Here is a 17879-nt window from a genome sequence, read left to right on the forward strand (position 1 = left end):
TAATGCGTCAAACATAATTTCCGTATACTTTACACCAGTATAGGCTACGTTTATAATCCAGTTCTTTCCTTTATTATAGTATAGAAGATGATACATGGATGGATGATCATTGTTATTTTACTAAAAGATAGAATAAGTTGAATAGTTTCCCTTTCAGAGGGAGTTTTGACAACCCACAAAACTCATTTTTCATTTGAAGATATAACGAAAAGGTGCATAATATGTCATATTATGACCTTATTTTTTTGCTCAGCTTGCCAAAATACCTATCATTCCAATATTAAAATTTTCGACTGACTGAACAGTGAGTCAGTCATTCTATCAGGGCTCGAATAATTTTGAAATTAATTATTAAATAAAAATATAAGAATATAATTTCTTTATGTAAATAACAACACCTTCATTCAAATACATATTAACTGCATGAGTTTTCATATTGCCGATACAGCATTGATGAAACTGTATGGACGTTTATTTAGCACTTTGTCTCAAAAATTGTTCTAGCTGAAAAATTAATAATCCATGCCACGTGTAGGCCTACAAACATTGCATCAGGAAAAAGAAGTTTCAAAACTATGTTTTCCAGGTAGAAAGCAATATAGAATCAGATGTTCCTTTTGTAATTTTGACCATATAATTTGGTGATTTTTTATGAAAGCGTATGTACCATTAATAGAATTTGAACATTAATTCTGAAAAATCTAGAAGGAAAATTGAAATTTGGGCTTCCAGGTGCACGAGATTGATATTTTTAGAATCTATGTGCAAAATTTGGAGATCTAAATCATTCCCGTTTTTCCGGTATGCAATCCACAAGTTGACAACATGTTCTGATGCGAACAAACGAACACACGAACAAACACAACCCTACTTTCTCTTATTATATAGATATAATAAATTCAATGTCTATACATAACGAAATATTGCGGCGAATTGAGAAACTAATCGATCCGAGAGTTCCAACTTGAGCCGCTAGATGGCAGAAACATGCAAGTCCGAAATTTCCACCCTTCCATGAGCGTCATAAAAAATCGAGAACCTATCAAATATAAATGATTCAATATAATATAAAAGTAAAATACAAATATAATTTTTTCCATAGGCAACTCGAAAACTTTTAACTAGCTACTGATGTAGCCCAGTTTTATTTGTAATTCGGTAATTTTTCATTTATGAAGAAGGAAATGATTTTATGATCTTTTCATGTTGAGTGTTTTTTGTCAGTGGGCTGGATTTTTTTTTTATTTATCAACTTATTAACTAAGCTATCACCTTGGTTTTGCTGAAAATGATGTCCACATGAATCTTAGTTAGGCCTCAACATGTGAACAATAGGAGACATTAAGATAATGAATTAATTGACCCACAACTTCAAGTACGTTCCGAAACACCAATGTCATTTTGAAGCTCACTGTAACTGCAATACATTGCCGGATGCACTCAACCTCTCTACGGAAGAACCAAGGACGACTGCAAAAGTCCACAAGTTGCGTAGGTATCTTAATCAGAGCAATTGTCATGATGCTCACCACTGGGTATGAAATAATGCAATAATATTATGGAACTGTTCTTAGTCCAGTGTATATAGACATAAAAAAGGGGGTGTTCTTGCAATTTGTATTGTAGTTCAGATTTTTTAATATATTATTTGGGTACATAAGAGAAGTCCAGAACCAATTTCTTCATGCAAAATTTCCTTGTGCTAGATACAGAGTGGCCCAAAAACCTCGTATTTTCGGCTCATTTTCCAGTTTTCAGCTATTTCTGCCAAATCTCGTAATCGAACAAAAACATTTGCTCTTGCCTTTTTTCAAATCATAAAATTCTGATTAAAATGATAGGCTATCATTCTGAACTCTCTATCCCCAATGAGTACTGAGTTATGATTTTTCAAAAATGAGTGAAATTTGAAGGAAAAATCAATTTTGATGAATTTTAGTTTTTGATCAACAATATCTTCCGATTGTTAACATTTAGATGTATAAGTTAATTCAAAATCCCTCTGGGCGTATTTCTGTGCTCTACAATCTGAGATCAGGGAGAGCGCTCTACCTCATATAGATTTTCAGGTACACCTGACAACAATGCTCCTTGTATTGTGAAAAACACCTAATTTCCAGCTTCAACCATCATCACCAACTATATTGTCTTCACATTTATATTTTGCACAATGACATGAGTTCATGTTCTATGAGAATCACCCGCTAGATGCACTTCATTTCAGTATTTCCTAGTGGAGAGGCACGCTTAAGGACACCTCAAGGATCAAAATTTCAAGCACTTATAGCTTTTGACACAATGCTCAGATTTCATCGTACTACACTTCATTCTTCTCGGCTCGTCAAGGCGGTCCAAAATCATGCATCATAAGTCAAATTCGGTCGAGTAATGAAAAATTTATTGTTGAGTGTACTTAATCACATATTACAATACACAAAAAACGGCCGTATATACATTGGTGCATGCAATTTATATTGTAGTTCTGATTTTCAAGTATATTATTTGGGTACATAAGAGAAGTCCAGAACCAATTTCTTCATGCAAAATCTCCTTGTGCTAGATACAGGGTGCCCCAAAAACCTCGTATTTTCGGCTCATTTTTCAGTTTTCAGCTATTTCTGTCAAATCTCGTAATCGGACAGAAAAATTTGTTCTCGCCTTTTCTTAGATTATAAAATGATTAATGAAATGAGATCATTTGGAACTCTTTATCTCCAATGAGTACTGAGGTACCTGAATATCAGGTTTAGAGAACATATCCAAGCACTAAAATCTAAAAATTATACACAAAAGTCGGCATTTGCTGAACACTTGATAGATTCAGGCCATAACATGTCTTCCTAGTTCATAGTAGTTTCTACTATCTTATCAATGTAACTTTTGTTACTGTATCGATTTTTTATTGGATGGAATACTTTCTAAATTTTGGATTAAAGACATTTGTATTTTAATAAATAGAAATTTTATTGAAATAAAAACACTTTATTCCACAAATGCAATAATTTATCTATACTTTCAGCTTGATAGACATAGGCCTACTGTACTCGATTCAGTGATAGAGCTATTGATAAATATATTCATCTCAACCAAAAATACTTAATAATAGCCTGTATCAGAATCGAAGGAGAGGTAAACAAAGATAAACCAAATCTGATGTAACTCTTTTTTAGAAAAGAGGCTCCCACAAACTTGATCAGAATAAATCTGTGGTGCAAAGAAACCCATCGGGAGACTGTTTTTCAGTTAGTTAAAACCTTTAATATTATGATGTTATGGACAGTTCCAAAACTTTGCATTTACTTTTTAATTTATTAGCTCAAAAGTTCTTTTACACACTTTATTTACACTGTTCTTCCACACTCTAATTTCACTGTTATTTCACATTTTATTTACACTGTTCTTTCACACTTTAATTAAATTTTCCACTCACACTTTATTTACACTGTTCTTCTACACTTCATGTAAACCGTTGTTTTTTAGAATTGAAGTTCTTTCTTCTTATCGCTCGTATCCATTTTCGTTTCAAACTTTCATCTTTCGAAAAATAAAATACCGTACCGTACGGAAACTTTTGGAGTCTTGTTATAATTCTCGCGACAATTAGGTTCACGACAGTATCCCATGATTTAAAACCCCAAATTCATTATTACTTTTCACAAACGAATATTAGAAGAATGATAAACAAACCATATTCATTGAAAAGGAAGACCGTGAAAATTGAATTTGTAATTCCAATTTTGTTGATTACCATATTAGATGTGATAACAAGCATCAACGCTCTTACTTCGCTTGCTTACCGCCAGTAGATCATCGATCTACATGTGATGACGTCATAGTTTATTTGAGATCAGTTGTGGGGCCTGATGGCCCCTTGCACCGTGTGGGACTACTTACTCACTACGCCCCCACTGTGTGATAAAAATGGACGTCCGATAAAAATAAATTGAATTGCGGATGTTGACCTGTCTCAAGGAAAAGCCACCGTCAACATTGATAAACTTTGATTTTGTCGGTGATTATTCAATTCAAGGACACAGCGACCATCACACGCAACATGCTGGCTTGTTGGCGTCGAGGCTCCAGGAATGCAGGAGCAGAAGTTTTCAGGATCGCTTGCAAGAGAGGGGGTAACCGTGATTTTCTGTCAGTGTATGAGTGTGTCGGTGTGAATATGTGGTGCACATTTTGTGGTGGATGGTGCACATTTTATGGTGGAAGGGGAGCACACGAAAACCAGCTGAGCAAGAACCAAGAACCAGTCAGCCGTGGTGGTCAGACTCAGACACGGCTTGCGCTCCATTGCCATTCTGCCGTTGAAAAGTTCAGTTCGCGTTGAGACGTGGTGCTGTGCAATTGAGGTTAGGTTACCTCCGCTTTTCTGAACGTCAGTTTACGAACGAAAACGTGGCAAATCAAAGTTTATTCGACGCTAACTTTCTAACGGTCGCTTACTTTTGACAAAATACATTTCTAAACTTTCCCCTCATTTATAACTTAACTTGAAAACAAATATTCTAATTAATTCTTCACCTTGAAATCTTCCAGCAAACAAAAGACGACGCGTTCTATTGTGTCAGTAGTTTACCTTGCTAGCAGTTAACAATAATATTGGAGTTGTGTTGTGTTCTCAGTACTAGCTAATAAGCAAATAGTTTGGTGTATAATCTTGCTGTGTTTAGTGATTCTGTGTGAATAAAAGTAGTTTGAATCGCCATGTGCATTGTTTGAGTTGTGGTTTGCTGAGGATTCTTTGAGAATCAGACCGTTGTACAATGAAAGGATAACTGGAAGGAGTCTTCTTCAACAGCTTGGCGTTTGTGTCGCTTTCCGCAATGAAAGTAGCTCATATAGGTGAGTACCTACAAAATAAAAGCTTTCTGAGTCTTTTTCACTAATGATTTGTGTTACGGTCAAGATATTAGAATTATATGCATCACACCCATTTTAAGCATTAACTTACCGTAAACATTACAGAAACCTATTTTCCACTCCTATTGTTTAGGACAAAATACCATAAAAGGATTATTTTTTTGAGGTTCACATTATTTTGTAACTTTGATTGTAAAGTAAGCCCAATGAAGCATGCTGTCATTCATGTCATAACAATCAATTGAGTATCCTAAATAACTTTTTAATTAATTTTTATCGATTTAAATGTTGAGGGAAAAGTAGGTATTGCATAAGTTGGAAACTTGAAAATAATTCCAAAATGTTCCAATTCTGAAATTTTCAGATCTCTATGTGGATTTTGTTGTTGCATTTTGTTTGCTCCTTGTTTGTTTATATTTTACTAACCTAAAATCGATCCACCTGCTATCGATTGCTTGTTAAAAAGACCGTCTATCAACTTATTGTGAACTAATTTTATTTCATGTAAACTATATAGGTACAGTAGTTTTTATTATCTATAGTTTTCAATCTCTTTTGAACAACCATCGCCCAGCTTAATTGTTTAAAATTTTTCTAACTGCAATTTACAATATTATTGTGTCGACCAGAAAAATATTGATTACCGTAATCAATAAGCTACAGTAATTGATTTTTGGATTAAGATATTAATGCAAGCTTGTCTTTGTACTCTTTGCAGTTTTAAAGCATAAATAAAAGTGAATACTAAACCATAATAATTTTAATTGAGAATATTATGTTAAACATATTAAAGGAATATGGTAGCCCAACTCACTTATATGTTAGAAGATTCAAACATAACTTAAATGATTTTTTTCTGTAATAAAAGTGAACGCATAGTTCAATGACGGGGTTCAATTATGCTCCACAGTAGTTTGTTTTATTTTAGGCCAGCTCTATTAATTTATTGTTCACTTATATTCATAAATTTGTTTCTATCGAAAATGTTAACTTGTAAGCTGCAACCTTTCCTGACACATTTTTCAAATTTTGAAAAATATAAAAAACTTAGATTTTTCAAAAGTATAGCACTTGGGCCTATAATTACTATTTTTGGGTTAAAGTTGACGTGTAGGCCTATAGTGAGGTCCACATTATAATGACAGTGGAGAAAGATAGGAGAACAAAGTTGCCGAACCTCTGTCTTGTCAATGCCTTCTATAGACGGTAGCTGTTAAATTTTTATTAATGTAGGCCTAATATTAACTGTTCATTCTCGTTTAAAATAATCAATCATATTTTATTAAGCAAGAAATTATATTTTTAATAATTTTATAATGAATTTACATAATTAAGATGAAATATTTTGTTTATTAATTCTACATTGTTAAAAGACGATCTGGCAACAGAGCAAAGCCAGAAAGAGATAGCTCCCTCCGCTTTCTTGAATGATAGCAATACCATTGCTAAACAAACACTGCCATTAGTGGACCTCACTATAATTCTATTTTTATTTTAGATAACTGTGGAATAAGGTTGGAGATTTCCCAATATTTGTCATTATATTTCCAATATTCCCACTTGGAATTTCCTCCATTTTCCTTGTTTCGTATAGAGTTGGTCCATTGTTGTTACGTTTCAAAGAAATAGACCGATTCAAAATGAGATACGAGTATTATGCTGTTACATGAGTATTTCAAGATAATGATGTCAAAGCTCTTGAAATTTAGTCATCATATATTGCACATGCTCATGATAATAATTGATGTCATTTTTATTTCCGTGTCAACAATTCTGTAATCTGTAAAGGTTGATTGTGTTTTCGATTTGGTGTGTTTGAAGACCATATTATCAAAATAATTTCGTTCATAGGAGACAAATAACTTGCATAATCATTGAATATTTGAACTTTAAATTCATTTCCTTATCAACACATGTACACTCATTGCAAAAGTAAAAAGTATAGGCTATATTATGAATTTTACAGCGATCGAAATGTTCATATCGAAGGCCAAAAATTTATAAGATCACAACTGGACAAAATAATATCATTGGTTTCCTTCTTTGTGAAAGAATATTTCAATTACTGTGTTTCTTTTTCACAATTAATTCTATTTTCTTTATTGTATTAGTATGATTAGGAAGATGTTAACAATTAAATAGGATCATGTTGAAACTTCCCATTTATTTATATACAAAGGAAATTTATAGAAGTTTTTAAGCGTAGGTGATGAGGGGATGAATGGTGAATGATTTATGATGTTTTTATGAGTGGAGAGAAGAGATGAATGCTATGAAGATATGTCACATTTTCAAAATTGTATAGTCCAAACATGAAAATGTTGGAGTCCAAAAAAATCACATCTCACTATTTAAACAAAGTGCTACTGTTTAACTACTAACATTCTCTAAATTTTGTCAATATAGTCTAGTATGTAGTTGAATGAAGATAGCTCAGTCTTTTGTGTCTGAAAAATATCAACTTCTGTAAGAAGTAAAATCAATATTGTTTTCCAAATAAAAAATCTTACGCAACAATTCAACTTCATAAAGTATCTACTTGAAATGTAAACTACTTCTTGAGACAAACTTCAGACTCTGAATTTAAAGATAATGAATAGCTATTTTCATCTTTAAGCAATTCTATTCATTCGAAAGATTTATGAAATAATTCTTTAGAATATGAATCAGAAAAGAAATGAAATCTTGATTAATTAAACTATGTCACTCCCATTGACACAACGAAATTCGTGTAACTTCGTGTTGACTTGAGGTACCACTAATTGGTGTGGAAATTGTAATTACAATTCCTTTGTATGTATATACATGTTCTGGTATTAATAGGGTAAGCTATTTTTTGCAGAGAGTGAAACCATAGAGAATTTAATTTTTGATGTTTTGTTTCTGGTGCAAGAGTTTTAGTGTGGTGTAAGATTACGAGAGACGATAAATCCTACTGTTGAAGGTGGGCTCCGAACCACTGGGAATGACTCATAATGACGTAGCTGCTGGCTAGTTGAGCTGGCCTAAAGCAGTTACCTTCCAAACCCAAGTACCCATATCACTGCACTATGTTTACTGAGCGATTAGATACTAGTCGATTATAGATACTACTATGGGTCAACTGCTCTCCCTAAGGTGCGTACAGACTTTCGCTCTGCTCCGCAATCGAACGTCACTCTAGCAGATCGATTGATGATCGACCGGGAGCAAGAGTGGAACGCGAGAAGAGCGATTTCGGATGTTCATGATCGGAGCGATTGCGGAGCGTGTTGGAGGCGCGTATATCTGTACGCACCTTTAAAGATTAGTCATTTATTCAATTTTATTCAACTAGGCCTATTCTTATTCTACTAGCATTGATTTGATGCCATATCTACAACTCCTTCCATAGAGTCATTTAGCTTTTTCATTGAAACATAATGTTGGGTTGATCTAATGACGAGTACTTCCCTTATGGAAATCAATTCTCGTTACCATAATTATGATCCTAGTACAGCATACCTTTACGTACTGAGTAAATCAAGTCAATAAATGTTGAGATTGCGTCGGTTGTGAGTGAAGCGTGGGTAGATGAAGTTCTGTGATCAAAGCTCTGTGATGACTACTTCTCAGTTATATGTCGCTTGAGACGGCATAGATAGGCTATCTGTAACTGTTGATGTACATTCCAGCTAATTAGGTTGCTCAACAATGAAATATTCGACTATCCATCCCCCTCCAAGTAATTAGACCCCTGCCCTCACATACCTTCAAATTGCACTGTACCCTAACCGACAACCGACAACCCTCTCCTGATGGGGAATGAGTCGGTGGTGTATGTTGTAATTATACAGTACGTGACTAACAAGAAGGCGCGTCCAAACACTGGTTGATGTATTAGGATTTGCATCTGTCTACGTTGTGATTATGAATTGAAAGTGTCGAATTTTTTAAGATGATAAGCACGGTTTTGTTGAGAGTGATGCTTTAATGGAAGTTCTAGATGGTACGTGGGTAATGATAGGCATGATGATACGTGATTTGTATGAGTGGATTAACGGTTTTAGGCTACAAAACACCATTAACTGATTTTGAAAGAACATTGTCTTGTAACGTTTTGCTGAGGGTGACGCCCGTATAAGTCCTAGATTCTGCTTGCTGATGCGTGCGATGATGTAAGATGAATGGAAAATATTCATAAAACAATTTTGTAATATTATTGCTCTCTGAACAATTAGGAGTAATTTTTTGAGATCATTGATTTATACTTTTCAAGTGACGCCACAACTTTATAAGACGCCGCTTTATAAGTTCTCAGGTTCTAGATTTGTTCATCTTCGTTTTACTGAAATTCCTACCCAAATTGTTTATGCCTTTTTGAGGGATCATTATTGTGTTTCTGGGGAACTAGCAGTTGACCAGTTGTACATGAAAAATAAAAGTTGTTTTTTCCTGTACTGACTCCACATAAATCTGATTCACTTTCTGAAGGCATTTGAAATAATAATGCGATATAACTAGATTTCTATAACGAGTCTTATCAAATTTTTCTTAGCTTCTACATGCGAAACAGTGGGCAACAATTATTATTGTAAAGCATTCAGTTTTACATATATTAATAGGCTGCTTCTTCATGTTTTTTTTTCTTTAGGGCTACTTTATAAATGAAAATATAAATCTCAGTACCCTTTTAAATTATTTTTTTAAGCTTAATTTATTGTTCAGGGTTGGTTTTTAGCGTTATGGCTTATATGCTTATTATTATGCTAATAATAAGTGATACATTTTAAAATGTTTTTAAATTATTTTGCCACAACATGTTTCGGACATTAATGCCATTTGAGTATTTATTTATTTCAAATCACTTGAGAATGGCATTAATGTCCGAAACATGTTGTGACAAAATAATTTAGAAGGGTACTGAGATTTATATTTTTATTTATGCTTCTTCATGGTATAATTGGAGAAGAGTTGATTTGAGTTGCAGGTTCTTCGTATCAATTGCAGGTTCTTTAAAAAAGAAAGTTCGCAAAAATGAGGAAATGAAAGCCTGCCAATAGTCTATCCAACTGATTGATCTGGAAATTATCAGCTATTATCCCATTTCGAAAGTATTTGCTGAAGTTTCAACCCACTTCAATCTTGACAAATCATAATTTTCTGCCTATTCAAAAAAAAAGAAAAAATATTTCGAAAAATAACAATGTTTCTAAAAAATTATTTCGAAAAAAAACAATGTTCCTTTTTTAAATTCAGCAATTGAGGTAGATGTACTGTATTTTGTCAATACTACGTTGTCAATCTTTATTATATTGAAGCTTATTATTGAATTGCACATCAGTCTCGTCTGAAACGCAATTTAACGTTTGAAGATGTTTCAGTTTATGAAGCGTGTAATGTGATGTAAACGTGAAATTCACTTGTAACTAGAAGTTAGCGGCAAGAGTAGTTTTGCAGTAAAGCTCGAAGGATGACGTCACACAAGCACTAGGCTGTGCTACGTGATGCGTAGTTTTCACTGAGATTGCGGTGGATGACGAAATTGCCAGGATCAAATTCTTAGATAGTTGTCCCTCTTCCCTTCCCTACTTTCTTCCTCTTCTGTCTCTACTTGCACATGTTATTGATGCTTCTTCATTTCTCATCATCCCCCTCTTTTTTATCCCCTTCATTTCCGTTTTCTTCTCTACTTCCCCATTACTTTCATTCTCATTTCCCCACCTCATCATTCCCTATATATGTTTTTAATTCTCTTCTATTCCTTTCTCCTTCCCTATTTCTCCTCCTTTTCCTCTCTCTTTTACCTTCTCATCCTCCCCTACATCCTTATTCTATTCCTTCTTGGTTTTGTACTCCCCTTTTTATTCCTGTTCTCATTATCTCAGGGGGGAGACATTCCTTCCTTCCCCTTCTATTTTTTCTTCATTCCCCACTTCTCTTCTATTTTCAATTCCTTCCTCATTCTCCTTTCTCATTTCCTCTTTTATTGTGTCTTCCTTTACTCTTTATGACTTTTCAAGAGATGGTGAGAGCTAGGTTTCTGTGTCAGGAGGTCGGTGGTCTTTAATAGAGAAAAATGATTTGTTAGTGGGTGAGATAGAGGTAGCAAAAGAAAGAACAAGGAGAGACAGAAAGAGGGAGAAATCAGGGATTGGGAAAGGGGTAAGAATAGGAGCAGCTGAGGATGGAAAGGGAAGGGGGTTGACAGAAGAAATCAGTAAGATACTGGAAACAAGGAGAGATGAAGAATGTTGAGGATAAGACCAAAAAGGAAATATATCAAGGATACGGAGAAGAAAACAAGAGAATAATTGTAAAACGGTATTGAAAGACGGAGTAAAACGCAGAGAGGGTAGCAGAAGAAGAATGAATTCTAAAAAATGAAAAAGGATAAGGGAGACAGAGTGGTTGTGAGGGTGGAATAGAAGACGGGTGGAAAGAGGACAAAAGTGGGACAAGACGAAGGAAGAACCCCAAAGAGGGTTATTTACAGAGGGTGACGCGTCTTTGTGGGCTCAGGGGTGAGGAAGGAGTGATTTGAGATTTAGGAGGCGTCTCACCCTCTCTCTCAGGGGATCAGACAGCAGCTGTGCGAATCAAAGTCGAAATAGAGGTCATCCTAGAACAATGCTTGCATTTGAGTTAATATTTTCTCATGGCACCGCGTCAGCAAACAAAAATTCCGCGTTCAGTGACTGACAAAAAATGTTATGCACGGATTTCGTTCAAATATTATAATAAACAGATTTCAAAAACTTGAAATATACAGAGCAAAGCTAATAAAATGATGAAGGTTGGCCACAAGTAGGTGCACATATCACTCATACTTGAACCGTTTCATAAATTAATCAGTTTTTTAAGTGATTAACAAGCAATACGTGAATTCTGAAATCTCATATACTGATTTTTCCTGTATTAAATTACTATTTCCAGAGTACGTTGACACTCAAGTTCATCAGACACGTAGGCCTACATTTCATCAGCACAATTGAATTTCAAATTTAGCTCGGCATTTCTAATCCAATTTGAGTGCCACATTTCCATTTTTTTAATTGGTACTATTTTTCATATTCGCTGAGTGCTGCTCTTGACAGGCTTGGCGAATGCTCGTGTTGATTGAAAGGTACCGCTCAGTTTGAACATGAAACGGGGAAGAGGCCTTTTTAGCCACCTGGAGAGTTCGCTTCACTCCAGCGCTCTAATCTATTTTAACGCGCGGCGTTCTAACGCGATGTTATGTGCGAGTGCGCGTTAAATTTATCCTGGTTAATTAGTACTTGGCCTCAAATTCTAACAGGTTGGAAAATTTTTGCTGGGGCCCCTGGAGTCGACATCGAAGCAGTTAACACTGGACGTGTCTGTAATTAAATTCAACAGCGCTGCTAAATGAGTCCACAGTTTACAGGGCTCTGCCCGATTTCTGTCTGGCTAATTTTTGCCCAAATAAAGTGACGGTAGCGGTGGTTGAAATCGAATTAACAAGACTCGTGAGTTTTAGTTCGTCGGAATGAAATGAACGGCAGGCAGACCGGCGAATGGAATTACCTGTACCTGTCTACAGGATGCGTTTCAGTTAAGAAATAGCGGCAATTAGTGGGCACACTTCTTGTCAAAGCCAGTGTTTGTTTAATCGTCCCCTCAACTGGCAATTTCTTCAATGCTGCTGAATTAGAAATTGAACATCCCATGCCACCGCATTTCATAAATGTTGTCTTTGAATTTGGTTTACAACGATAAACTTAAAAAATATAGTCTAGTTTCATTCGGTTTTTATCCTTTAAAGCAAGATTTTATTTTTAGTACTGTATTACCATGGAGTACTAGATTATTCACTCTATGGTGTTACATGCATATCCAAAGCTATAAGTTAGTAGTACAGATTAAACAATACTCTTTAATCCGAACAATACATGATCAGTTGTTCCATAATGATATGTGATACTGTAGGGATTTTTATACGTTTTGATTGGCTAGCACGCAACGATTTATTATTTATATTTGAATTGGAATGTGATTGCCTAACCAAACTCAAATCTATTCAGTCCAATCAGATATGCAACATTTAATAGCAAGTATAACAATATTCAATGTATCTATATAATATACAATATTCTCAAGTTATCACAATATTCAGTGTGATGACTCTTGAATAATCATGATTGAATAACCTATCTTGATAACCTCATCAATTGATGGGATTTTTTTTTAATTTTTAAATGTTTGGTTCACTTCAGAAAAACTTACTATGAGAAAACTTGAATAAATAATTAGTGTATATCATATAACATGAAAACTTCAACACTTGAATAAATAATGCATGTGTATCACATAACATGAGAACTTCAACACTTGAATAAATGATGCGTGTATATCATAACATGATAGCATGAAAAAGGACTAATAATATACAGTAATTAGGAAATCTCAGATAACAAATCTAGGAATGTGTCATTTCCTACTGGAGAAGCTATGTAGAAATAGTTGTATACACATGAAATAACTTGAAACTCTCATCACATAAAGTGTTGATGGGAAATATTATTGGAGCAAAAAGTTGTGATCATGATGAGCAGCAACCAACCAACCACTGAAGCGGGCGTCGACAGCTTAAGCTGAGTTCAACAGGAGCGATGGCTTAGAACAAAAATCAGTGAGTTATAGACTCAAGTGAAATATTTATTGCTGGGCGCTTAACTGCGTGATCCTCCAGCAAATATCGGGCTTCACGCCTTTCTTCACCCGTTACATAGTGATTTAAGGAATCGGGCACCGACTATAAATACTGTTGTCCAGCTAGAAAGTTCGACAAGAATAAAAGCTATCGAAAAATCTCGGTCAAATGTGCTTTACACAGATTGCAATTTGTGTTGCCTGCAATTTGTACCCAAAAATACAAAAATTGAGAATTGTCTCTGATAGTATTAGGAACAATTCAATTACGCCTAATAATTATCATGAATTTCATTCCATTCACTTTGAGTTCTAGTAATAGGTAATTAAAGTGAGCTTAGTGGGCAGTAGCAGGCGGCCATATTGAATTTTGTCCCATAAAATCAATGTGATCTTTTAAAACAAATATATAGAATCGTTATTATGGACATAAATGTGCTTTCTTTTATAGGCTATGTCATTGGAAAGAGAGTTGAATTCCTCAGGGGAATTGCTTTGTACTTTTTTCAATTTCAAAACTACTATAGCTTAATAATAAAATCAAAAATAAACTTTTTCAAGTTCGAAATGTTTTTTGAAGGAATATTTGAATTTGAAAAAACCATTGTTCCGCTATATTGAATCATGTGGTTGAAATAATGCATGATTTGATTCTTTTCACATTGATCTCTTTGGACATCAATTCAATATGGCTAATGGCTGACTGCTACTACCCCATTCCTGATCCTTTCTTATTTATGGACAATGTTTCGCAATTTTGGGCTAGATTTTGAAAATTTGGATGAGATTGGTAATCATTTATGTGAATTGAATCAATGCAGTTTGTATCCTTGAAAAAATATTGTGCAAGTAGAATATGAAATTGCCATCATGTATATGAATTAGGTAGGCCAAGTACCTAAACGAATAAGCAACCAAATAACAACCATGTTCAATTTAGGCTAAAAGTTTTCGCGAATTGATATTCAAATAACCATCCAAACAAAGTTGTTGGCTTCCATTTATCGTGTGCTATTGTCGGAAATTAATTGCGGATGATTTGACTGGTGCATCGACCTGTGTTCACTGTTCAGTGTTCGGCACGCGACGCTCTAAATTGGCTGAGCACCTGACATTTCTCAATGCGAATCACTGAAATATGACAATGAAGCTCGTTCATGAAAATCAATGCCAGTCTTTTATAGTGGTTCCGTCTTTTTATCAAGCCTACGGATGTTTGTTTGATCAAAGATGAATAGTTTTCTACTGTGTGTCTTATTGTAGTTTTTTTTCTAATACAGATGATACTGTAGTGAACAAGAATGTTTTGGATGTACAGGTGTGGGTGCTGAATTTCGGAGGCACAATTCACTTTCTGCAAATACATTTTTTAAATTTAATCCATAAAATCTCCACTCCAATATTCTGCATGTCTTTATACACAAGTACATTTATAGTGATTCTATAAACTTCAGTATGGCTTCTAGAGGCATCGCATGGTGAATAAAATTATTTTTCGTTTTGATTAGATATAATGAATGGAAAATGAATAACAGTAACAGAAAAACATTCTCTGACTCTGATCAAAAAGTATATGATTAAGAATATATATTACATTGAATCTATCTATCTATCTATAGTACATTGTAAAGATTAAATACATGACATACATCTTCATGATACCATCCATAACGCTACATGATACTATCCATAACATGCATAATATTACCAGAGACAACTGATACAAGTATCTTTACTCTATGATATTACATAGATTCGGTAGAGTATAGATTCTATACTTTCTAACCCTGATAACAAGAATAATTAATTGTCATGATAGAGAGGAAGGTGCTTGAGAGGAAATTCGTTCGTTTTTCAACAAGGATTAGTCTACCTGATGGAAATTCATACCTGAAATATCATTCCAGTAAATTGCTGCGTGTAGATTCTGAGAATGCAGGTAACTAGTTTGCGCTACGTCAACTTTGATCAGCTCAATTGATCAATAATTAAGATAATTTTGATCATGAAATAGCGTTATGCTATTAGTGAATATGGCTAATTGTTCTAAGAAAGTTGATCTTGGTTGTTTCAATCTAGTATCTGAGTATATTATATTAACAAAGTGTTAGTCATAAAGCTGATCACCTTTTTATTCTTAATCAATCTGATTCTCGCTAATTTTAAAAATTTAAAATAAGGAAAATCTAGAGGAAATCTGAAACCACAAGTAAGCATTATACAAAAGCCAGTTCAACTTCCCCATATTTCTACTTTATTATAATATTGCAGTAATAAACGTATTCAAACTGACTCCACTAAATTGGGAAAAACCAGTGTAAACATTCATAACAAACATCTCTTAAAAATGTTCTCACTTTATTTATTAATAATATACTCGCAAATTCGGAAAATCTAGTGTGAACCCCCTTTAAAATTGATTATATCATTTCCAAAGCCTCTCCCGTAACTTTCCGCTTTAAAATACTCCAACTGTTTCATCAACTTTAAGCTGACCGCTCCACACATGATTTGCAATTTGCAGTTCATTTACCGCGAAAATGTCGACATGATGTCCCAGAGATATTCCGCTAACTGAAGCATGGAAGTTGATAGTGGTGATGGCTGGCCATGGCCAGAGCGGGAATGTCCATTACGGTGGAACAACGACGCTCAATTAACTGGATTCTTGTCAACCTACCTCCTATCACAACCAAAAGTTCAATTTTGCAAAACTCTCGTTTCGGTCTCGGCTCATTCAGTGTGTTCAAATGTCCTGGCCGCGAAAGTTTTGATTATTATGTTTCATTCTAATCTTAGAATTCATTATTTTTGTTTCAGGGATTTTCATTTAGTTTGTTGTACTTTGTTTCAAAAGTTGAAATACCGTTTACCTTCTATCAAATCGGCTCTCGTTGTCAATTCAATTTTTATTCCAGGGAAACCTCCAACTCGAATTCGCTTTTCTAAGAACTTGATGATCCTATTCAACTGGAAAGCTGGAACATCATACTTGTTATTGACTTGTTGAAGATTACGGTGAAGTTCTTGTTCAATAGAGTGAATTGAAATTTATCTCTTTTCTGTATAGGGCTACTTTTATAGAAATAGAAATAAAAATAAAAATGTTAGTACCCTTTTTGAAATATTTAATCACAACATGTTTCGGACATTGATATATCACTTGAAAATGGCATCAATGTCCGAAACATGTTGTGATTAAATATTTCAAAAAGGGTACTAAGATTTTTATTTTTCTTTCTATGAATTAAAATTACTTGCTTGATATCAGAAAAGTCATCACTATGTTTCTATTCAAAGTTCTATTTTCTGTGTAGTTGTGAAGGAGATGTGTAGTAGGTGAATCAGGCGTCTATTAGAATTTATTATCTTCTTTTCTTAAATAATATAATCAAGAATTGTTGTAGAATTTAGTCTTCCTGATCCGAATTTAAAACCGGTTAAAACTAATAGTGGAGTAGCCCAATTAATAATTTCAAAATAGAATGAATGCTGTGCAACAATTAAATTGTTTAAATATAAATTATCATGAAATCCACGCACATTAGTATAAAAATTAATTATTGAAAATTGTATTATCTTAGTTCTAGTTTCTACAACTCCTATTTTCTACTCGTCCAAAAATCACATATATTTGACACTTTTTCTTTTGTAATGTTGTTGTAAACCATTTTCTTTTGTAATTATTGAAAATTGTATTATCTTAGTTCTAGTTTCTACAATTCCTATTTTCTACTCGTCCAAAAATCACATATGTTTGACACTTTTTCTTTTGTAATGTTGAGGCTTTTCAAGATCATTACATTTTCTGATAAACAATATTAGACCTATTATCCACTTCAATTTTCATTATCTTTGGTGGAGGTCAAGAGTAACGTGCTCTCAATCAATAAATGTAATAAAACTACAAATCAACCAGTTTTTATTATCTGTATAAAACGGTAGATGTAGATTTATTTGAAAAAACATGACAACTACGTCATAACTTTAATAGAATTTTAACATCATTGTGAAACTCTTATTTTGATTCTTCCATTGATTTTATGGTGTTCTCAATTAAGTTTGTTGAAAAAAAACTTGCCAAACGTTAGTTTCAACCAACATTTACTGACTATGTATATATTTATAAACTTTAGTTTTTCACAAGCTTAGATAATCAATACTGACGATGTATATACAAACTTGAGATTTTTACCAGTCAAGATAAATCCATTCTAGTAAAATAAAAATTAAACATTGTAAACCTATTTTGAAATGCATTTCTTTTTTAAACCATTTGCTAGTTTCACTCATCCATCTGCAATTATTTTGAATCAACTATATTTCGAAAATCTAGTGGTTTTGTGAATTCAATTTAAGATATTCATCATTTGTCTCCT

At 33.8% G+C, this 17879-nt stretch overlaps 1 protein-coding gene across 3 annotated transcripts in view; it reads left to right on the forward strand.

The window, feature by feature from the left end:
• The first annotated feature begins 4286 nt into the window (after positions 1-4286).
• Positions 4287-17879, forward strand: part of LOC111047353 (decorin) — a 309650-nt gene continuing 296057 nt past the window's right edge. For 2 of the 3 annotated variants that reach the window (XM_039430647.1, XM_039430648.1), the window contains exon 1: positions 4287-4851. Coding sequence is in view for 1 of the 3 variants with exons in the window: in XM_039430649.1 (XP_039286583.1) it covers positions 4833-4851 (19 nt within the window). In the remaining 2 variants the exon portion in view is untranslated. The remainder of the gene's footprint in view (positions 4852-17879) is intronic. The other variant, XM_039430649.1, reaches the window with a different exon arrangement.

The sequence above is a fragment of the Nilaparvata lugens genome, chromosome 6 (assembly GCF_014356525.2).
Source record: "Nilaparvata lugens isolate BPH chromosome 6, ASM1435652v1, whole genome shotgun sequence".
Taxonomy (NCBI): Eukaryota; Metazoa; Arthropoda; class Insecta; order Hemiptera; family Delphacidae; genus Nilaparvata; species Nilaparvata lugens.